The 24,022-nt window shown below is 52.0% G+C and overlaps 2 protein-coding genes across 2 annotated transcripts; both read left to right on the top strand.

Moving 5' to 3' along the window:
• Window positions 1-2,118: 2,118 nt before the first annotated feature.
• LOC128275962 (potassium voltage-gated channel protein Shaw-like) lies at window positions 2,119-17,653 on the top strand. The gene is made up of 3 exons (XM_053014432.1): window positions 2,119-2,312; window positions 5,091-5,208; window positions 17,519-17,653. The coding sequence occupies exons 1-3, from the start codon at window positions 2,119-2,121 to the stop codon at window positions 17,651-17,653; spliced, it is 447 nt and encodes a 148-aa protein (XP_052870392.1).
• Window positions 17,654-18,435: 782 nt separating this feature from the next.
• Window positions 18,436-21,507, top strand: LOC128275961 (potassium voltage-gated channel protein Shaw-like; the record flags this gene model as incomplete). The annotated part of the gene is made up of 2 exons (XM_053014431.1): window positions 18,436-18,629; window positions 21,390-21,507. Coding segments are annotated over exons 1-2 (312 nt in total), but the record flags the coding sequence as incomplete, so codon positions are not given.
• Between the last annotated feature and the right edge of the window lie 2,515 nt (window positions 21,508-24,022).

The raw sequence follows: 24,022 nt of genomic DNA, 5'->3' as shown, positions 1-24,022 counted from the left end.
TGAGAGCGGCTGTGGCGTTGTTTACAAGCGCACGTCGTCGGTTGAGCGAATAATTCTTTGATGAGAACATCCGGCGCACAGGCAGCGCAGGTCGGGCTGATACTTCCAAACAACCTTCCAACAACGCGGCACGCGGCACCCTTCCGTTGGCCGGGCGAGAGGATTAGTTGAGAAATATTTGATTTATCGCCGGTACAGGAGCAACCCGGCAGCCGATGCGCAGCCGCAAGCTTCAAAGTTAGCCCTTTATTTTGGTAAACATTTAAACGGTGCCAAATAACGCAGCGAGGCACAGAGCACTCGCGGGCCACTGCGGCCACTTGCTGGTGAAAAGTTTATTTCAAACGAACGCGAAAGTCACTTTTGCGGTGAGAAAACATTAGTACACCTTCACAACCGTGTGATGTGATGTTGGCAGATGTGAGAAGTTTCGAAATGAATTTTGAAATGTTGTTCCGGGGCTTGGGGAAAAAAGAAGCAGAACTCGTTCATTGATGGCCCTAATATTGTGCCAAATTGCCACAGTTAGGAAGACACCCCAACGCAACAAAAAACGCTCGATCGAAGAAGATTAATGTTGCTTTTTTCACTCTCTTTCACGCTGTTGCGTGCCTTCCACAGAGCGTAATCACTTATGGTCCGTAGGTCCTGACGACGAGTATTTACATCATCGTAAAATCTCATTCCCCGGCCCGGCCCTACCCATCGCGGTGTTGTGGCACCGGCGGCACTTGTTTGTTGGCGAACGGCCCCAAAGGGATTCCAGGGACGTTGTTCGCAGGGACGCAACGAGAAGTATCATCACTCAGCCAGCCAGCGTCGTGTGTCATATTCGTTTGGTGCGTGGCGGTGTCATAAAGTTGGCCCAATTTTCGGTGGCCCATTCCCGCCCAAGGTACTGCCCAGCCCAGCATCGGCATTGGAATTAAGCAGTGACAGCATGTGCAGCGGCCACGATCGACTGAAACGGTTACGTGCCGGTGCGTCATCCGCTGCATGAAAGTGAAACCGAAGCGAGCCATCAAAACGTTACGAGGTGCCCTCGAAATTGGCCATCGAAAGTGAAACTGACGGGACGGCAAAGTGTAAGTAGCCATTTTGTAGCTCCCAAGACCCACCAGGGGGGGGAAGACCGGCACGTGACGGACGGGATCATAAAACATTGACTCCAGCATGACTCATCCCGGTAAACGTCTTGACGTGTCTTTTCTTTCACTCTTCCCGCCACCGTCTTGCAGCGTGCCCGGAGTTTGGCCGTTCGGAGTGACCGGAACCGGTTCGTCGATCGATACCAAGCGGGCCGGGATTCACCCGGCGTGCCCGACGGCGGAAATGAGAAAACGCAAACGCATCAAACCGTAGCGTGGACGTAGCAGCAACCAGGCCGGGGGCCTGGCCGGAAGTGCAAAAGTGTTAATCATGCTCACCGGGTGACGGTGTCGTGAAGTGGCTTTCGGTGGTCCGTTCCCGCACGCACGGGGAACCAGAAGCGGGAAGTAGCACACTGGTGCAGTGGTGGTAGTTTGTAGTTCAGTGTTTTACTTTTAGTTTCTGTTCTTTTTTCTCTACCAAACGGACCCCGATAGAAAGGGGTTAAACAGTGACAAATTTCCTTCGTGAGGACCACGGCGTGACAGGACAAAACCACAGTCCCAAGTGGCCACAAGCAAAACAGGTTCCGGTTCGGGTTTGTGGAGTGCGAAAAAAAAACCCAATTCGGCCCGCGTGGCCTTGTGGTGGTTCCGGCCTCGGCCCTGCTGTAAGAAGCTTATTGTAATTCCCGGTGTTCGCGGAACGAAGGTCGTGCCCGTCGTGAAGGTCGTGAAAAGGTTCCGCCGAGTGACGCGTGACAGTGCCCTCAGTGATCGGTTGCCTCGGTCCAGTCAGAATCTCTGTCTGGACCGACTTTTCACAAGGCGTGTTTTAGAAAGAACATTTTGTGCCCTCGTAGGCCCACACCGAAAGGCCCATACTGCTTTCGCTGGCCCCAACAGACCCCGGAACCGAAACAAACTGCCCGAGTTTAATTCACTTACCGTGCCGGCGCAGCAGCAGCCAGCCTGCGGCCGGAGGTAGCACTCCGGCCACCAGACACACCCCGCCGGCAGGATGAACCTGATGGACTCGGAGAACCGGGTGGTGCTGAACGTTGGCGGTATCCGGCACGAGACGTACAAGGCGACGCTAAAGAAGATTCCGGCCACCCGGCTCTCGCGGCTAACGGAGGCCCTGGCCAACTACGATCCGATCCTGAACGAGTACTTCTTCGACCGCCACCCGGGGGTGTTCGCCCAGGTGCTCAACTACTACCGGTCAGTATGCGTGTCCCGATCAAATATTTACGTGCCACACGTGCACCGGCCTCCGAGCGGCCAAATTGGGTCCCGGCTTTCGGTGTGCCGGGATCGAATGGCAAAATTAAGGTGCGTCTCCTTCGGCTACACATACGCTAATTACGCCCCACCACGTTGAAAGGCTCCCGTTGGAGTTGTTACTTTCGAGGCGAGGCTGCCGGTTGCCATGGATACTGCGCGGTATGGAAAACTTCCGCCAGAATGAGCAAGGCGGCTGCTAATATGATTAAGAAATTGAATATTTTAGTGGCTTTTGGGCCGCTCCGATGAAAAAAAGAGCTAATTGGGGAAGTTATGGATGCCGCGGTCGTATCATGTAGTGCCGCTTATATCTCAATATCCTTCCATTCAATCAAACCCCTTTCGCGGATCCTGATCGCAGCACGCTCATTTCGTGTCACGTTCGCGTAAACCGGTTAAATTACCTTTCATCACCTCGACCGCCCACTTTACGGTTGAAAACTCAAAAATTATCTCTAAATTACTAAACCACCGGCCAATCCTTCTCGTGAATCCACCCGAAAGAGGGCACGGTCCGGTGGATAACGTCCACCGTTCCCGGGTCCCGCGTCCAGCGCGAGAATACGGCATTTTCCGGAATCCACTCCCGGTTCTGTGCAGCATCCGGAAAGGTGTGCCGCGGTGGATTAGCATACCGTCCCCCGTCCATACCCGTCCATACGCTGGCACGGCTGGGACGGTATTCAAAATATACAACCACGGAGCTTCCGAAAAATACATATTCATCTCAGGTGAGAGGATGTTCCAGGACTCCGGGTGAAACGATGACTGTCAAGCTGTTCACACGTGAAACAAGCGCCGTTCCGTTCCGTTGTCTCCTTGCAAGCGAGCCACACTTTAATGAGCCAGCTTATCGGGAAGTTTGCACACGGATCGTGGGCCGTGTGCCTGTGTATGAATAATTTAGCCAAGAACGGCCTCTCACGGGCCGTGAGTGTGTCCGGCGGTGTTGGGAGAGCTCCTTCCCATTCCAGCTTCCGCAGGAACCATTATGGGTGCCGCAAACGAGATACACTTGGCCACCGGTAAGCCGATAATTATTCTTCCCTACTCCAACTGCTGCCATACAAAGCGACCATGCATATTAAACAACTTCCAGTGGCGCACTGCCAGCGTCGGTGAAGGATTGGAAGCTTCACTTTGTTTTTAATTTATTCTGCAAAAATCATAAAAGCCGTCAGGTGTTGCTGGCCGGAACTGCACCCGGGACCGGGAAGCGTCCTGTGCGTCCCATGGCCAACCCTGGGAGCGGGTGTCTATCGGGCTGGTCCATAGTTTGCAGCAACAGCAGGGATGATTTAAAATTTAACACGTTGCCAACCTTGGGCAAAACTTGCGAAACTCCCTCTGAAAAGGGTCCGGGAACCGGATGGACCTTGAGACCGGATTCCGTTACATGCAACTCTTACCAGAACCAGCAGCCAGGCTCTCTCTTACACTCACACTTTTCAGGGCGACCCTTTCGGGTGAACGAGAATGAATTGATGGTGTAAATATTTCATTCGCTGCCGGACGCACAAGGCGAACGACATACGGCCACAGCAAGGGATGGCCGCTAGCCGTTCGAGCGTTTCTTCCGTTCTAATCGAAGAACGAGAGAGCAAAATCCATTAAAAGCCAAGTACTCCGGCCGCTACAAACGCAAACAAACGAGTCGCAGCCGGCGATAATCCCGGCACGTTGTTTAGCACAAAGTTTCCTGTAATTTACGATTTCATAAATAAGAAAAGTATGGCTTCGGTTGCAGCCGAACGCCGACCACCACCAAGGGGACGGCAGGCGCTGTTTCGACGGCGATTTAGTAACTTTCCCTGTTTTTTCGTTCACCTGGAAGACACCTTGGGGCATATGATATGTGGGCAATTTAATCGGCCCCCAAGCCAACTGCGGTGTTAATGCCGGGCGGTTAATTACGTTCGTTCCGAAAACCGTGTGTCTGGAGTAGCGGAAAAGTTTATTTTAATTGCTCCACCATATGGAGCAGCATCCTTCCTTAGAGTTCCGGCCCGGTTTCCGATCAATATACGGCCAACTCGAAGGCTCCCACGATTTCTTCGTGTAATTATCCTTCGGAGCGAGCGAGCGAACGTAGTAAGCTCTGCATCGTGACCGACCGAACCCTGTATCATACGAAGCGCACCCCGTTTGCCGCAAACTCCCATAAATTGTCCACCGGAAGGCCGTTCGCCACGTGCCATTCGGTTTCGTTCGAGCATGAAATTCGCTTACCACGTGCCCGTGTTTTTTATTTTTCTCCTTTTGTCCGTTTGCGTAATGAATTTAGGTTTGAATTTTTCATTTCCTTTTTCCGACGGACAGGCCCGGAAGGCCATTTACTTCCACCCGGTACCAGGCATCGCATCGTGTGTGTGTGTGCTGCATAAGCATAAAACCGGCACCGGCTCCGCCCGGAATGGCCGTTTTGAAATGTTTTAGTAATCAGCCGGCCCCTGGAACTGATCGGCTGCGACGCGCTGGGCAAAGAATTCCATTTCGCCTTTTATGCTGATCAGATGTTGGAAAGTTGACGAAAAACACTCGCCATTCACTGCGGCGATCGATGAGCGATCGGTGTGCTGCGACATAAATCATCATACCCAATATCCTGATGCCGGTGTGTGTGTCCCCGGGGGGCGCATTACCGGCATCGAGCATCATGAATCATGCACCATGGTGACTGAGCCGCGTTTTGAGTTGGTTTGCTTTCCATTTCAGCACCGGCAAGCTGCACTATCCGACCGACGTCTGTGGTCCACTGTTCGAGGAGGAGCTCGAGTTCTGGGGTCTCGACTCCAACCAGGTGGAACCGTGCTGCTGGATGACCTACACGCAGGTAAGTGGAGTCAAGCTGGGCCAACAACAACAGGAACATCACGATTCCCCAACCGCATCACGCATTTTTTCCCAAAGTCGTGGGATTTGATTGATTTTCTAGCTTTCTGTGGGCCGGGTTGGCCTACGCCGCCAATTTCACGGTCACCACGTGGCCGCGCTGGTGCCGCTGTCGTTGGTAGCGGTGATGAATGGATCCTAATTTAATCCTGATTGATGACAGGACCTCCTGCTATCTCGAGTGCCGTCCGAAAGCAAAACACACGGACGGCCGATGAGATTGGCATTCGTCCATCCCGTGCTAGTGATGTCGGTCGCCATGGCTCAGCAGTTCCTGCTTCGATGGGCCCAACCAAGCCCGACCGGGCCGGGCCAATCATATCGTTTTGGATAGAGATAAATTGACACATGCAACGGGCCATGTAGCCGGGCCTGTCCTGATTTCCCCGAGAAAGGTCGGTGGGCTCGTTCGCCCTCGTTCCATTCGGACGGGCTGACCGGAACCGGTGAGTGGAACCATTTGCGCTGCACCTCCCCCGACAGGGATCGTAGCGACCGGATTCCCCGATGACGTAAATCTAGAAAACAATCCGAAACATCACGATTATCAGCATCAGATCGATGTTTGAAACTTTCACCACAATAACCCGGGGACCGGGTTTTATTCGGAACCTCCCCCCTGGGGGCTTGGGGTGTACCGGGTCGATTGGGTCGCGTTGCGTAAGCCGTAAACTAGTGATGAGAACGCACAACGCCAACGCCGGGGATGGTCTCTAATCTAATTTCCATCGAAATTGGAAAACATAAATCCTGAGGCCCGATGGCACACCGTAATGCCACTAGAGGCTTTGGCAAGCCTGCCGTTCTTCGGTCGGTCACCAACGGCAATCGGCCACCACCGTTACAGGCGGCAAATTAAATGCGATGCGAAGATAAATGGCCCACGGTTGGGCTGCTTTGCATCTGCCACATCATCTGCGAGATGTGGCCAGTTATTTGCGAAACTATGGCAATTAAAATGGCACGCTTTCCACTAAACGTATGGCAAACAGTGGGTCAATTAAGACTAACACAACGAACGGACGAACATGACTGATTAATTGATGCTCCGATAAAATTGAAACCATTAGTCACATCATTACACTTTACGGCGGATTATTTATTTGGCTTCCACAAACATTACACCCTATTTGTGGCACTCTTTTGTGCTTCACGTGTTGGCGTGACGCAGGAAGGCCTGGGATGGGAACGTGTACAGTAGCGTTAGGTTTTCAGTATAGCGCTGTCTAAATAGTTCGTAGCTCTGTACAAACGTTAATATAACAACGGCGCACAGCACCACCGCCGGTCCCATTTTGAGGACAAACTCCTGCCAGCTGACGCTTCAAACTGAGCCGCGCGTGTGACGTGCTACTGTTGAACCCACCCCGTGCCGGGGTGTTTCTGCCCTCCAATCGTGTCGTTGCACGTGTTCGATGTTTAATCAGCTGAAGTGGCGCCATCGACGCGGCATAATGCACCAAGAATTCGGTTTCTTTCTGGCCAGTAATTGGCCTTTTTACGCCGATTTTTAACGGCACCTTGTTAATCCACTGCTCGTACGAGAAAGCGCTCCCGAAAGATTGTGTCGTCTGGGCCGCGCCTTGAACGGTTATATTTTTAGCCAAGTGCGAATTTTCGATCGATCGACTGACTGCATTACCCACGCGTTGTTTTGTTTCTTTCCCCGCACCCGTTCAAGCTTTAACGTTCGGATCTACATATTTTATGTTACTTCGCGCCGAGCCCCCCGTAAGGCACCGAACCGTCGGGGGCCCGAGACGAACGAACCGAACCGAAAGTAATTTGATTTATTCACACCTGGTCTGGCCGGGTACAGTGTTTCGATTTTTGCGCCCCCCACCCGGCCCGGCCACGTTCTTCTCGCCTCTTGGCGTGATAGATTGATGAGCGCAAGAACCTGTAACGGCATCATGATTTGTTGGCATTAGCTTAACGCACGAGTCGCAATCGACAACCGGGGCGACACCAGCCAGCCAGTCAGCCATCCAGCCAGCTGACATCGATCCGGCGGCGATGCCGTCTCCAAGACTTCACTTGGCGCGATATGTTTTGGGCGCCAAAATTGGATTGCGCGAATTGCCAATTCCATTTCGCCCGGAACATACTGATACCGTACCATTCGCCGGAAGTTACCGGAGCGTGTTCTCAGTCGCAGACGCTCACCTGTGCCGCGTTCGAATGCTAAACTCGCGCTCACCACGTGGAGTGCGCCAATCGAACGGTCGCGAATATTGGCGGACACCGCGGACCAAACGCTGAAGGCGTTTTGCAAGTGACGGGTGCGTCTCATACAATATTCATCAAACGTTTAATGCGTTCGAGACTGGCGCGAACCGGTGTTGAGTTTCGTGTAACTGTTTCTTATTCCAGCACATCAGGCCAGGCGCCAGCTGGTTGCAGAAACAAGAAAATTTTCGCACAAACATCAAACGTACCGCGGCTTTAATTGACTCCTGGATTTGCGTACGCCAGGATTATGATGGCGAAGCTCTCAACTCAAACAGTACCGATTTTCTTCACTTCCAGCAAACACTGCTTATGATAACAGAACCCCTTTAAACGGGATGATCCGAAACCGAAAGCACCTTACATAATTCTTTGCCCCCCTTTCTTCTTTATCGTTTATCTTGCCCAAACGCCCGTGTCGGAGTTGATCGACGTTAGCCACTTTTGCCTTTCCAATATATTACATTTTCGTGCAACTCAAATAAAACCCGGAAAACTCAATTGCAACCCCTTTCGCTGGGCGCAGCTGGCACCGCTGTTTTCAATTTCATCGTACGGAATACCTTTATCCGGGCCGCGTAGGCGCGCATGATATGAATGCTGGCACACGGAAGGATCAGGGCAAATAATCATGGCCAGACTTGGCCCGCGTTGGCACATGGGCGGTAAGGAAAACTTTACCCAGCAGCCTAGGCACTCCTAGGGACTGTCACTGTCTTGGGGTCTCAGGTTTGTTCTCCTTCTCTGCCGCACTTGCGGCAAAGCCCAATCCGATACAAACGCATAAAACTTTTTCACTCAACAATTTATGCTCGCGTGCATGCTAATGGGCTGCGAGCGAGCGAGTTGCCAGTGCGACGTTGGCACGTCCCGCTCCTTTTACTTGGTATTTCCACGGAACACACACACACCACGACGCACGAATGGCTGCCTTTTGGGAATCTGTTCGGGGGCAACATTTTCAATTTTCTCGAAAGTTCAGTCCCGGCCCTCCGTTCCGTTCCGTTTCGCACTGGCTCTGCTCACAAATTTGTCACCATTGTTCGACAGCGAAAGTTCCGCCAAGATTTGCACCATTTTCACTTTCGGACACGGGCGCGACCACCATAACTGTGCGCTCCCGGGGGTCCTTTTGTTTTCCGTCGCTCACGGAAAGGTTCCGTAAATTTGACCTTTTTGTAAAACAACATTGCGTTGTCGCGACTGGGACTGCAAAAGTTCTGGAACTGACGAGGAAAAAGACCGGGACCCATTGTGCGTGTCCCCGGGAAACCCGGGACTTTCCGGTGCCGCGGGACAGTATTTAAAGGGGCATCTGCAACTTTGAATAATCGCCGGAAGCGCGCGGCAAAAGCGGTGGCCATCCCTCATCGAATCACCGCCGAGTGTGGCCATTTTCACGGCTAATAAACTACTTTGTGGGTTTTAGCGTACGTTTAACAACTGCCGCGCATCGTTGCTGATTGATGCGCGAACATTAGCGCATCGCCTTTTGGGCAATAAACAGGCCCGCCTTTGGCCCGCGGCCAAACCCGCGATTCCCGCGGTGCGATGGATGGACTCAAGCGAGAGACTGGCCACCGGATTTACAGATTCGTGCGCGCCGGAAATTAGCAAAATCTTCCCGGAAATGCTAATCATCGGTCCTCGGTCTCGGTTCCTTCTTTCGGTGCCCGGTAGCCGGTAGAGAGATCAAGCACCCGTTTGTGTGCTTTGCCCGCCCCACAAGACCGATCCTGCCGACTGCCGACTGGCACCAACTTTATCCGTCTCATTGACAATCAATTTAATGAAATTAGATAGTCATTCCGCCCCACGCCCCGCATTTGTTCGGCGACATTCCAAAACGCTCGGCCGCCGACGCCGTCAACGACTTTCCGTTAACGACGAGTAATCTATCATCGCCGGGAACGGCCCACCGTAAACTTCTGACGTAAACTTCTCCGGCGTCCCGTTCCGGCTGGCGACCTTCGGCGCCTTCCGGTCGCGGTTCGCCTCGGTACATCCACGCATCCGCACCTTCACTCCGCGCGTGGGGAAAATTTCAAGCATAATATTTACACTGGAAACCACAGTGTTCGTGTGTGTGTGTGTGGCTCCGTTTCTGGAAGATGATTTGGCTGACTGTGATCGGTAGTTGTTTGTCTATTTTCGGCACTCTTGGGGTAACCCCGCCGCCAAACCCCGGGCCCGTGGATTCAAGGCCAGCCCGTGGCAGGGCTTCTGCCAAGAAGTGCCGTCACCGGAGAAGCATCCTTCAGCAAATGGATTTCATGGGCCCGCTTCGGAAACCCGGCCCATGAGAAGACACCAAGTACGACAGTTGTCTAGTGGCTAGCGAGCTGTCTGGGTCTGGGCGAAACGATTATCTTCCATTAGTGAGTGAGTCCTCTGTTTACCGGCTCTCCAACTGACTGACCGGGCTGTGGCGCCAATTCGCACAGAAAAATAAACCCTCGAGAGTCAGGCCAGACGCAAACTTTCATCAGTCCACGCGCTTTGATTTCGTTCGGAGCGCGTTAAAAATTTACCAACCCCGGTTCCCCGGACTTCCAGATATGATATCCGGACGCGTGGCGGAAGCACGGTGCCTGAAGTCGGAGCTGCCGTATGATTCCATCTAATGATTCGAGCGCGCACGTGTACGGCCCGCTGTCTTCCGAAAGATTGAACCGAAACTGTGTTTGCCAAAGATAATGTGCGCCACAACGTGCGACCCACGGACCCCCTTGAGGGTCGCCACAGTCACCCGGACGTCGTCGTCCGGGGCTCGTTTATTATTTACGCAAATATCCCCAGGCCTAAGCCCGACCGAGTGACGGCGAGACCATCGTGACGACGAAGCGCCTGGTGTGTCTGGCCATTCGATAGAAGAATATTTTTAAATACTTCGAAAAGACGTACCATCGTCGAAACGGTTGGCATGGCAACGCATTTGTACCATTAATTCGCCACGCGAAAAATGGTTCATCGAGTTGTAAATGCACCGATTGGGAAACCAACGGCGATGGCGGACGGGAAATTTATCATCAGTTTAATCATCACATTATCATCACCAACATCGTTCTGAACATCGCCCTCCCGAAACGGGCAGCGAATCCGTTTTAGTGGCTACAAATGGGCGACTTGTCGACAGGGGCCCGGGCTAATGCACGCTTCGACTCCAGTCCGGAATCGAGGCCACGAAGACGCACAGACGCAAGAAGGAAACACGTTGCACGGTTGTGACTCACTCGCGACATCTGCGGACAATCTGTGGCCGCTCGGGCGCATAAAAATAGCATCGCTACACGGCGTTTGGATAATATTGATGTCGGGCGGGGCATCCCGTCGATTGTGCCCCGATCGATCGCCACCCGTGCTGGAGCCGGTGCAACGCACGGCGGGATCCCACTAATGATGCGATGCTTGCCACCCTACTGGGCTGAGAAGATATCGATTCCACAAACGGCTGGCTGGCCAAGCTGTTATGGCCCAACAGAAGATCACCATTACAGCAACTTTAAACACTCTGAGCGCGTAGCGCGCACACCCGTAAAGAGTGAACTGGCTTTATGTTTGCTTTAAAGGGCGATCACTGATGCGTAAAATCTATTCCAAGATTTACGACTCCCTGCGGTAGATTTTTCGCTACCGGAAAGCAACCGGAACGTAGTTTTGTGAATAAAGATCAATTAATTTCAGTCTTTATTGTTACTGTTACTATTATTAGCGCCTATGGGGCTGGTGTTTAGATCTCGCTTTGCTGGTTGATACGGTTTTTATCAGAAAAAGTCACGTGGTTAAGAATTTGGCCGAGAAAATGAATGAAGCTACTAAAAGTGGGACAAACATCAAAGTCAATTGATTGCATATTTTCTTGCAAACCATTTTGCTGCCCACGCTCGATCTTTAAACAACCTATTAGTGATCTTTTTCTCCACATCAGTCCCATTTCTGACGAAAGCTGGACGATGAAAATGGAAAATGAGCTCCGCTTGACACAGACATGAAACTAAGGTTTGATTAAGAAATCCGGCTCTGGGTTCGTACAAGAGTGTGGAAGCCATCGTGAAGTTCTTGAAACTCATCACAAACTTGCCAGACTACGACCAGTGCCCTCCCCCGGGTTATGACCGCCTCAAAGGGCATTCAAATTATTCTTCATCTCCCGTGACTTCGTTAAGGATCACCAACGATAATGATGGCCCATTGCTCGCGCAAACACCGAGCTACCGTCCTGTTTGAACGAAACACTCTAAAGGTCCTCAACTCCGTCGCTCTACTCGACAGCGGCCGCGGCACGAGCAGTTCATCGATTTTCTCGTTACACCAAATAACCGCCGTTCGCGACAAACACTTGTCGCGAACACATTAAATGGCAGAGCGGTTATTTTGGACCACCCCGAAACACCGTCCGTTTTTCGCGAGCGCAACCCGCGGAAGTGTCAACGGAGTGACAATGGAGCGCCGAATATCAATTATTTAGATCCAATTTACATCGGTCTCCACGCCACGCCACGGGGTGGTGGTCGGAACGGAAAACCCACTAACATCGGTCACGGACGAGAGTGGTCCTCGGTGCAATGTTCCCGGCCACAGGAACGTGGTCCTCGTGCTCACTAAATCTATGCAGTCGCCGTTTCGATGGCCAAAACAGCGTTTTAATCTCGCACGCGTGGCACGGTTCCCTGCATTCGTGGCGCACATGGACGACGCCACAGGAAATGGCAATCGGATTATGGGACGACATGAAAGCGCTTGCGGCTGCGGCCCGCTGCTAAGGCCCACGACTTCCAGTTCGCTGCAATGCTCGCACCACTCGGGTTGGCTGCCGCACGGTCGGTGTCTTGCCGATGTGACCACAATTCGACCACCAGCCGACCGCGACCGGTAGGTTGGAAGGAGTGAAGGAGAATGACGCAATGGCCCGGCCGTGCGGTGGAATGGTTTCACGCCGGCCAACGTCGTAGCCGGACACCGGATATCGATTCGCAAATATGCTGTCGGCCACGGTCGGCTCGAGGGACTAACTTTATTTGCAGCCACCGGATGCTGTCGGCCAGCGCTTCCCTGTTCCCGATGGCCAATCGATAGAGCCGATGCCGCCCGGTCCGGCCGACGGAAGGCGACATTTGCCAACCGACGACAACCTTGTCATCGGTGCAAATCGGATCATCTCGCATGCGAAGACGATGGCTCTGCTGACGCACCCAGCTTCCAGGCGGGCTCACAATTAGGATCGATTTCCGTCACATCTGTCCAGGACGGCACACCCCCTACGAGAGGGTAACCGGGCGGGGGTTAATTCCGTAACATCCCCCATCGGTATTTGGCATTAATCGTAGGCTATCGAACAATCCATATGGACGTGCTAGTGCATCGTATTCTATTACCACAACCAGATCGAATCGGCCTTAATGCAGACAAAGACTAAGCAATAACAGGAGAGCTTGGTTAATTGTAGAAGTAACCATAAAATGTTGCACAAGAATTCTAACTTCACAGCTTTATTATCTTGCACGCACTGCTTCTAATCAACCTCTACTAAATAATCGAAAAATAAAAATAGTTTCTTAAACGCCATCATCAGCAACTCAAAAAAGTTCATCGACCGGCTATTGTCAACCATGGCCGAAGAGTTTTGTGGCCGGAAGATAGCCATGACCATGGTGTTCGGTTGCTCGATAGGTTCCAAATCTTCTGCATCGCCTGGGCTCATTCCGCCTGGTTTTTGCTCATGGTCACCACCGGACTGAAATGGGTCCGCGATCGAAGCTGTGATGCTAATAATCGATGCGTACGATAGTACGACCAAGATCACTTCTAGCATCCGCAGCAGCCAATGAGATACCCGTCGCCATGACATCCGCAACCGACATGGCCAGGTGTCCTCCTGGCATATGTTCATAAAAGTGCAATTCCCGACTGGTTCCGATGTCGGCACACCACAGTCGCATGTGGACGGTTCCGTCGATTCTTTCTCCCGGTAAATCACGCATTGCGTGGCCATTTTTTGGACAGTGGACGTGGTGAGCAGTGGTTTCCCATCACCAAACTGCAACTGCCGCCGGGAGAGGTTCGAGCCTCTGTAAAAGAAAAACAAGTAACGTTCGAAACAATTGGGATGAATTTTGGTTTTGGTGCCATGCCGTTATACATACTTCTTCATGTAGGCATGTACCATCGATTGTTTCCTGGACGGGATGCGCGTACTGGAGGACGATCCTTTGCTGGCCACTGATGCGGGCGTTCGGAGCACGACATCGCCTACGGCCCTACTTGACACGGAATACATGCTTCAAAAACTTCCTGTCGTTTAATAAGGCCACACGCCGTTCACTTACCTTCCCATACTTTTCGACATCATTCTGCTCTGCCGAAAGTCTAACGAATGCGTCGACATTGGCAGAGTAACGGCAAAGATTACTACGATTGGAGCGTTCGCGGTGTAGCTTGTGCCTTGGCAAAGGCCTACTATCGTGGCGATATGGTTGCGGTTACTTATTGTACACTAATCGAAAAGCTACCTTGCTCTGATGAACTAGCTGTCAAGCTGCTGACAGTCCTCTTTACGTCTTTTCGGGGTAGGGGCAAAGATTGAAATCCCAAAATGAAAGGATCAAATTTCGATCGATCGAAAGGCTTATGATTTGAAATGAATACACCTTGGAACCGTCCCGTCTGACTCTATTGTACCAACCGGTGCCTATCTTATGCTCGTTTCGTGGACCCTGATTTTTCCCGTGCTAAGCCGTGTTCTGCGGTTCCCTTAGATCATGGTTGTGGTCAAGCGCTTTGCTCTCCCAAACGGTGGTCGATTCGGTTCGGTAAGCTGGGACGAACTTTCAATAAAAAGTCACCATTTATGGTAACAACCGTGAAAATCGAGGAGGGTTTTCATTTAGGCTAGTTTGAAACCGTTGTACTAAACTTGAGATTTTCATCCTTTCTCTAATGCGTTAGTAAAAACAGTTTCATACCTTTGGAATGATTGTTCATGTAAATTTCAACAAAGATTTATTCAACTACGAACTAAAAGAGATTAACGACACAAAAAACGCTTGCTAAGAATATGTCCCAATGTTCAAACCGCCTTAGCATAGTTTGGTTTGCGGCAGCTTGGTTGCGAAGAACATGCCAAGCGGTACACTGCGAGGCCATTGAAAATCGATCGTAGCCCCAGGACAGGAACAAGTTCCTGGTTTCTCGCTCAGCAGCCGCACTGCCGGGTGTTAAAAGCGTGTTCATCCTTAGTACAACATTTATTTTTCACCCCTTTTTTGTGTGCTGATTTTATTTTAAATCGACAAGAAGTGGACTTTTCTTGCGGAAACGCAAAGCAAGTGCAAGAAGTTCTATCGACGTTTTCCGGCGAGAAAGCGGATGGTGCGAAAGGACGCTGTCGAGAAGCTCGACAGTTCTGCCCGACCGAGGCCCAATGGCTGCTGCTGTTCCAACATGCTGCTGTTCAGGCAGCATTTCTGATGACCTATTTCGTGAACGACTTCCAAACTGTACTCTGGAGGAAAATTAAAACCATCGAGCGGGCCGGCTAACGAGGTGCAGTGGCCGCAAGCGGCATGAATTATGGATGCGGGTTACGACTTTTATCAACCAGTTCAGGTCAACTAGGTCTTATTGTGCACCATTTTATAGCTCATCAATCCGTCGCGCTACCAGCGATGATAAATCATTCACCGAACAAACTAAGCCGAGCCCGCCCGGTCCGGCGACCTCTCGAAACTGTCACGCTAGATCGCGCTGCTCACACCATCAGTCATTTTAAAGTGTTCTCCTTCGGTGCTCTCCGTGTGATGTGCCTTTGCAGCAGCCAGCCACGGAACACAAACTAATCATTTTCGGGCGCTCGAATAACGATGATTGGATTTTTGTGTGTACCAGTTTTCGACATCATACTTAGACTGCGTTGCGCGGTCGCCACCGTCCAATCATCGGAGATCCTCGTTTCATCTATTGTATGGTTCGTGAGGACAAAAAGAGGTCAGCCATTATTTGACCACTCGAAACGCAATAAGATTTCGTGCAATTTCTCGGTAAGTGACTCGTCTGGGCTGTTACCATAAATTTGATGCGTCCGATGGAGACGCCTGGTAACTCACGAATCTCGAGACGAAATTGACTTCCAAAAGCACAAGTCGGGCCAAATTACATTTCCAACACCGTTTAATGGTGTGTTCCGACCGTGGGCTTAGAATAAAAATTTAATCACCATTCGCTCATACTTTTAACAATCTTCATTGTAAATTATCCGCCCAAATGTACGGCACGACCGGACAGGACCCTCTATATAATTAGACAGGTTAACGTTAACATAAATTCGCTCGGCCATCGCGTCTCATCTTGCAGCCAGGGCCACCGTTTTTATTGCTTATAAGGGTCCATTCTGTCGATCTCCGGCCACCATAAACCCAACTTTTACGATACGGATTTCGACTGGATGAATGAAGTTTTATTTGGCTCCCGCGAGCCCGGCACCGCTAACCGACCGAAAACGTTAACCTCCGCCGGGATAAAGGTCGTGCAGCACTTCAAACGGCGCGGCAAGTGCATAAGCATGGCTTCTCCGACCAACCGACCGTCCAACCACATAAAACACGTTTAAGATGAAGCCGAAAAACCTGTGGCAACTTATTGCGATCCGCGCGAGATATTGCCGGGACGGCCTTTTAGCAACAGGAAAATCAACCATCGTCGCACCAGCAGCAGCTCTGCTACATGTTGAGCTTGTTTCGGCTAAACAAACAAGCTTAGCCCTGCTAAGACACGTCACGGGGTGCCGTTTGCAGCCCACTCCGAGATCGGGTGTGGCGTTGTTTACAAGCGCACGTCGTCGGCTGAGCGAATAATTCTTTGATGAGAACATCCGGCGCACAGGCAGCGCAGGTCGGGCTGGTACTTTCAAACAACCTTCCAACAACGCGGCACGCGGCACCCTTCCGTTGGCCGGGCGAGAGGATTAGTTGAGAAATATTTGATTTATCGCCGGTACAGGAGCAAGCCGATGCGCAGCCGCAAGCTTCAAAGTTAGCCCTTTATTTTGGTAAACATTTAAACGGTGCCAAATAACACAGCGAGGCACAGAGCACTCGCGGGCCACTGCGGCCACTTGCTGGCGAAAAGTTTATTTCAAACGAACGCGAAAGTCACTTTTGCGGTGAGAAAACATTAGTGTGATGTTGGCAGATGTGAGAAGTTTCGAAATGAATTTTCAAATGTTGTCCCAATAAAGCGAGGCTTGGGAAAAAAAACTCGTTCATTGATGGCCCTAATCTTGTGCCAAATTGCCACAGTTAGGAAGACACCCCAACGCAACAAAAAACGCTCGATCGAAGAAGATTAATGTCGCTTTTTTCACTCTCTTTCACGTTGTTGCGTGTCTTCCACAGAGCGTAATCACTTATGGTCCGTAGGTCCTGACGACGAGTATTTACATCATCGTAAAATCTCGTTTCTTGGCCCGGCCCTACCCATCGCAGTGTTGTGGCACCGGCGGCACTTGTTTGTTGGCGAACGGCCCCAAAGGGATTCCCAGGACGTTGTTCACCGGGGCGCAACGAGAAGTATCATCACTCAACCAACCAGTCAGCGTCGTGTGTCATATTCGCTTGGTGCGTGGCGTTGTCATAAAGTTGGCCCAATTTTCGGTGGCCCATTCTCGCAAGGTACTGCCCAGCCCAACATCGGCATCGGAATTAAGCAGTGACAGCATGTGCAGCGTCCACGATCGACTGAAACGGTTACGTGCCGGTGCGTCATCCGCTGCATGAAAGTGAAACCGAAGCGAGCCATCAAACCGTTACGAGGTGCCCTCGAAATTGGCCATCGAAAGTGAAACTGACGGGCCGGCAAAGTGTAAGTAGCCATTTTGTAGCTCCCAAGACCCACCAGTGGGGGGGACCGGAACGTGACGGGTCGCAACGGAACCGGGCGGGATCATAAAACATTGACTCCAGCATGACTCATCCCGGCAAACGTCTTGACGTGTCTTTTCTTTCACTCTTCCCACTTCCGTCTTGCAGCGTGCCCGGAGTTCGGCCGTTCGGAGTGACCGGAACCGGTTCGTCGATCGATACCAAGCGGGCCGGGATTCACCCGGCGTGCCCGACGGCGGAAATGAGAAAACGCAAACGCATCAAACCGTAGCGTGGACGTAGCAGCAACCAGGCCGGGGGCCTGGCCGGAAGTGCAAAAGTGTTAATCATGCTCGCCGGGTGACGGTGTCGTGAAGTGGCTTTCGGTGATCCGTTCCCGCACGCACGGGGAACCAGAAGCGGGAAGTAGCACACTGGTGCACTGGTGGTAGTTTGTAGTTCAGTGTTTTACTTTTAGTTTCTGTTCTTTTTTCTCTACCAAACGGGACCCCGGTAGAAGGGGTTAAACAGTGACGAATTTCATTCGCGAGGACCACGGCGTGATAGGACAAAACCACAGTTCCAAGTGTGGCCACAAGCAAAACAGGTTCCGGCTCGGGTTTGTGGAGTGCGAAAAAAACACCAAATTCGGGCCGCGTGCCCGAATGTGGTAAAAGTGGGCGGCTTCGGCCTCGGTCCTGGTGAAAGCAGCTTATTGTAATTCCCGGTGTTCGCGGGACGAAGGTCGTGCTCGTCGTGAAGGTCGTGAAAAGGTTCCGCCGAGTGACGCGTGGCAGTGCCCTCAGCGATCGGGTGCGTCGGTCTTCAGAATCGCTGTCTGGACCGACTTTTCACAAGGAAAGCGCTGTGTTTTAGAAAGAACATTTGGTGCCCTCGTAGGCCCACACCGAAAGTCCGCTTGTTTTCCCCCCGCTTTCGACGGCCCCGACAGACCCCGGAACCGAAACAAACTGCCCGAGTTTAATTCACTTACCGTGCCGGCGCAACAGCACCAGCAGCAGCCACCCTGCGGCCGGAGGTAGTGCTCCGGCCACCAGATACACCTCGCCGGCAGGATGAACCTAATGGACTCGGAGAACCGGGTGGTGCTGAACGTTGGCGGTATCCGGCACGAGACGTACAAGGCGACGCTGAAGAAGATTCCGGCCACCCGGCTCTCGCGGCTAACGGAGGCCCTGGCCAACTACGATCCGATCCTGAACGAGTACTTCTTCGACCGCCACCCGGGGGTGTTCGCCCAGGTGCTCAACTACTACCGGTCAGTATGCGTGCCCCGATCAAATATTTACGTGCCATACGTGCACCGGCCTCCGAGCGGCCAAATTAGATCCCGGCTTTCGCTGTGCCGGGATCGAATGCTAAAATTAAGGTGCGTCTCCTTTGGCTACACATACGCTAATTACGCCCCACCACATTGAAAGGCTCCCGGTGGAGTTGTTACTTTCGAGGCGAGGCTGCCGGTTGCCATGGATACTGCTCGATACGGAAAACTTCCGCCAGAATGAGCAACGCGTCTGCTAATATGATTAAGAAATTGAATATTTTAGTGGCTTTTGGGCCGCTTCGATAAAAAGAAGGGCTAATTGGGCAAGTTCTGGATACCGCGGTCGTATCATGTAGTGTCGCTTATATCTCAATATCCTTCCATTCAATCAAACCCCTTTCGCGGATCCTGATCGCAGCACGCTGTGAAGAGCGCGCTCATTTCGTGTCAGGTTCGCTGAAACCGGTTGAATTACCTTTCATCGCCTCAACCGCCCACTTTACGGTTGAAAACTCAAAAATTATCTCTAAATTACTAAACCACCGGCCAATCCTTCTCGTGAATCCACCCGAAAGAGGGCACGGTCCGGTGGACAACATCCACCGTTCCCGGGTCCCGGGTCCAGCGCGAGAATACGGTATTTTCCGGAATCCGCTCCCGGTTCTGTGCAGCATCCGGAAAGGTGTGCCGCGGTGGATTAGCATATCGTCCCCCCTCCATACCCGTCCATACGCTGGCACGGCTGGGACGGTATTCAAAATATACAACCACGGAGCTTCCGAAAAATACATATTCATCTCAGGTGAGAGGATGTTCCGGGACTCCGGGCGAAACGATGACTGTCAAGCTGTTCACACGTGAAACAAGCGCCGTTCCGTTCCGTTGTCTCCTTGCAAGCGAGCCACACTTTAATGAGCCAGCTTATCGGGAAGTTTGCACACGGATCGTGTGCCGTGTGCCTGTGTATGAATAATTTAGCCAAGAACGGCCTCTCACGGGCCGTGAGTGTGTCCGGCCGGTGTTGGGAGTACTCCTTCCCTTTCCAGCTTCCGCAGGAACCATTATGGGTGCCGCAAACGAGATACACTTGGCCACCGGTAAGCCGATAATTATTCTTCCCTACTCCAACTGCTGGATACAAAGCGACCATGCATATTAAACAACTTCCAGTGGCGCACTGCCAGCGTCGGTGAAGGATTGGAAGCTTCACTTTGTTTTTAATTTATTCTGCAAAAATCATAAAAGCCGTCAGGTGTTGCTGGCCGGAACTGCACCCGGGACCGGGAAGCGTCCTGTGCGTCCCATGGCCAACCCTGGGAGCGGGTGTCTATCGGACTGGTTCATAGTTTGCAGCAACAGCAGGGGTGATTTAAAATTTAACACGTTGCCAACCTTGGGCAAAACTTGCGAAACTCCCTCTGAAAAGGGTAAAACCGGATGGACCTTAAGACCGGATTCCGTTACATGCAACTCTTGCCAGAGCCAGAAGCCAGGCTCTCTCTTACACTCACACTTTTCAGGGCGACCCTTTCGGGTGAACGAGAATGAATTGATGGTGTAAATATTTCATTCGCTGCCGGACGCACAAGGCGAACGACATACGGCCACAGCAAGGAATGGCCGCTAGCCGTTGGAGCGTTTCTTCCGTTCTAATCGAAGAACGGGAAAGCAAAATCCATTAAAAGCCAAGTACTCCGGCCGCAACAAACGCAAACAAACGAGTCGCAGCCGCCGATAATCCCGGCACGTTGTTTAGCACAAAGTTTCCTGTAATTTACGATTTCATAAATAAGAAAAGTATGGCTTCGGTTGCAGCCAAACGCCGACCACCACCAAGGGGACGGCAAGCGCTGTTTCGACGGCGATTTAGTAACTTTCCCTGTTTTTTCGTTCACCTGGAAGACACCTTGGGGCATATGATATGTGAGCAATTTAATCGGCCCGCAATACCAACTCGGTGTTAATGCCGGGCGGTTAATTACGTTCGTTCCGAAAACGGTGTGTCTGGAGTAGCGGAAAAGTTTATTTTAATTGCTCCGCCATATGGTGCAGCATCCTTCCTTAGAGTTCCGGTCCGGTTTCCCATCAATATACGGCCAACTCGAAGGCTCCCACGATTTCTTCGTGTAATTATCCTTCGGAGCGTGCGGTAAGCTCTGCATCGTGACCGACCGAACCCTGTATCATACGCAGCGCACCCCGTTTGCCGCAAACTCCCATAAATTGTCCACCGGAAGGCCGTTCGCCACGTGCCATTCGGTTTCGTTCGAGCATGAAATTCGCTTACCACGTGCCCGTGTTTTTTATTTTTCTCCTTTTGTCCGTTTGCGTAATGAATTTAGGTTTGAATTTTTCATTTCCTTTTTCCGACGGACAGGCCCGGAAGGCCATTTACTTCCACCCGGTACCAGGCACCGCATCGTGTGTGTGTGCTGCATAAGCATAAAACCGGCACCGGCTCGCTCGGAATGGCCGTTTTGAAATGTTTTATTAATCAGCCGGCCCCTGAACTGATCGGCTGCGGCGCGCTGGGCAAAGAATTCCATTTCGCCTTTTATGCTGATCAGATATTGGAAAGTTGACGAAAAACACTCGCAATTCACTGCGGCGATCGAAGAGCGATCGATGTGCTGCGACATAAATCATCATACCCAATATCCCAATAGCCGGTGTGTGTGTCCCCGGGGGGCGCATTACCGGCATCGAGCATCATGAATCATGCACCGTTTTGAGTTGGTTTGCTTTCCATTTCAGCACCGGCAAGCTGCACTATCCGACCGACGTCTGTGGTCCGCTGTTCGAGGAGGAGCTCGAGTTCTGGGGTCTCGACTCCAACCAGGTGGAACCGTGCTGCTGGATGACCTACACGCAGGTAAGTGGAGTCAAGCTGGGCCAACAACAACAGGAACCTCACGATTCCCCAAAACCACATCACGCATTTTTTCCCGTTTCCCAAAGTCGTGGGATTTGATTGATTTTCTAGCTTTCTGCGGGGCCGGGTTGGCCTACGCCGCCAATTTCACGGTCATCACGTGGCCGCGCTGGTGCCGCTGTCGTTGGTAGCGGTGATGAATGGATCCTAATTTAATCCTGATTGATGACAGGACCTCCTGCCATCTCGAGTGCCGTCCGAAAGCAAAACACACGGACGGCCGATGAGATTGGCATTCGTCCATCTCGTGCTAGTGATGTCGGTCGCCATGGCTCAGCAGTTCCTGCTCCGATGGGCCAAACGGAGCCCGACCGGGCCGGGCCAATCATATCGTTTTGGATAGAGATAAATTGACACATGCAACGGGCCGTGTAGCCGGGCCTGTCCTGATTTCCCCGAGAAAGGTCGGTGGGCTCGTTCGCCCTCGTTCCGTTCCGACGACTTTCGGACGGGGTGACCGGAACTGGTGAGTGGAACCATTTGGGCTGCACCTCCCCGACAGGGATCGTAGCGACCGGATTCCTCCGTGACGTAAATCTAGAAAACAATCCGAAACATCACGATTATCAGCATCAGATCGATGTTTGAAACTTTCACCACAATAACCCGGGGACCGGGTTCTATTCGGAACCTCCCCGCGTGGGGAGGGCTTGGGGTGTACCGGGTCGATTGGGTCGCGTTGCGTAAGCCGTAAACTAGTGATGAGAACGCACAACGCCACCGCACGGGTGGGTCTCTAATCTAATTTCCATCGAAATTGGAAAACATAAATCCTGAAGCCCGATGGCACACCGTAATGCCGCTAGGGGCTTCGGATCCTGCCGTTCTTCGGTCGGTCACAGGCCGGTCACCAACGGCAATCGGCCACCGCCATTACAGGCGGCAAATTAAATGCGATGCGAAGATAAATGGCCCACGGCTGAGCTGCTTTACATCTGCCACATCATCTGCGAGATGTGGCCAGTTATTTGTGAAACTATGGCACGACCAATTAAAATGGCACGCTTTCCACTAAACGCAAACAGTGGGTCAATTAAGGCTAACACAACGAACGCACGAACATGACTGATTAATTGATGCTCCGATAAAATTTAAACCATTAGTCACATCATTACACTTTACGGCAAATTATTTATTTGGCTTCTACAAACATTACACCCTATTTATGGCACTCTTTTGTGCTTCACGTGTTGGTGTGACGCAGGAAGGCCTGGGCTGGGAACGAGTACAGTAGCGTTAGGTTTGCAGTATAGCGCTGTCTAAACAGTTCGTAGCTCTGTACAAACGTTAATAAAACAACGGCGCACAACATCACCACGGTGGGCACCATCGGTCCCATTTTGAGGACAAACTCCTGCCAGCGGACGCTTCAAACTGAGTCGCGTATGTGGCGTGCTCCCGTTGAACCCCGTGCCGGGGTGTTTCTGCCCTCCAATCGTGTCGTTGCACGTGTTCGATGTTTAATCAGCTGAAGTAGCGCCATCGACGCGGCAAAATGCACCGAGAATTCGGTTTCTTTCTGGCCAGTAAGTGGCCTTTTTACGCCGATTTTTAACGGCGCCATGTTAATCCACCTCGTGCGAGAAAGCGCTCTCGAATTGTGTCGTCTGGGCCGCGCCTTGGACGGTTATATTTTTAGACGAGTGCGAATTTTCGATCGATCGACTGACTGCATTACCCACGCGTTGTTTTGTTTCTTTCCCCGCACCCGTTCAAGCTTTAACGTTCGAATCTACATATTTTATGTTACTCGGCGCCGAGCCCCCGGTAAGGCACCGAACCGTCGGGGGCCCGAGACGAACGAACCGAACCGAAAGTAATTTGATTTATTCACACCTGGTCTGGCCGGGTACACTGTTTCGATTTTTGCGCCCCCGCCCCGCCCGGCCCGGCCACGTTCTTCTCGCCTCTTGGCGCGATAGATTGATGAGCGCAAGAATCTGTAACGGCATCATGATTTGTTGGCATTAGCTTAACGCACGAGTCGCAATCGACAACCGGGGCGACACCAGCCAGCCAGTCAGCCATCCAGCTGACATCGATCCGGCGGCGATGCCGTCTCCAAGACTTCACTTGGCGCGATATGTTTTGGGCGCCAAAATTGGATTGCGCGAATTGCCAATTCCATTTCGCCCGGAACATACTGATACCGTACCATTCGCCGGAAGTTACCGGAGCTTGTTCCCCGTCGCAGACGCTCACCTGTGTCGCTTTCGAATGCTAAACTCGCGCTCACCACGTGGAGTGCGCCAATCGAACGATCGCGAATATTGGCGGACACCGCGGACCAAACCCTGAAGGCGTTTTGCAAGTGACGGGTGCGTCTCATACAATATTCATCAAGCGTTTAATGCGTGCGAGACTGGCGCGAGTTTCGTGTAACTGTTTCTGATTCCAGCACATCATGCCAAGCGCCAGCTGGTTGCAGAAACAAGAAAATTTTCGCCAAACATCA

The sequence above is a fragment of the Anopheles cruzii genome, unplaced genomic scaffold (assembly GCF_943734635.1).
Source record: "Anopheles cruzii unplaced genomic scaffold, idAnoCruzAS_RS32_06 scaffold00085_ctg1, whole genome shotgun sequence".
NCBI classification, from domain to species: Eukaryota; Metazoa; Arthropoda; class Insecta; order Diptera; family Culicidae; genus Anopheles; species Anopheles cruzii.
The sequence above is the reverse complement of the archived record's forward strand: the minus strand, read 5'-3'. Positions and strand labels throughout refer to the sequence as shown.

Excerpts from the sequence above, each read along its gene's own strand:
- LOC128275962 (XM_053014432.1), top strand. The coding sequence starts at position 2,119 with ATGGACTCGGAGAACCGGGTGGTGCTGAACGTTGGCGGTATCCGGCAC. Across the intron at positions 2,313-5,090 it reads CAGGTGCTCAACTACTACCG|CACCGGCAAGCTGCACTATC; the intron begins GTCAGTATGCGT and ends TTTCCATTTCAG. Across the intron at positions 5,209-17,518 it reads GCTGGATGACCTACACGCAG|CGTGCCCGGAGTTCGGCCGT; the intron begins GTAAGTGGAGTC and ends TCCGTCTTGCAG.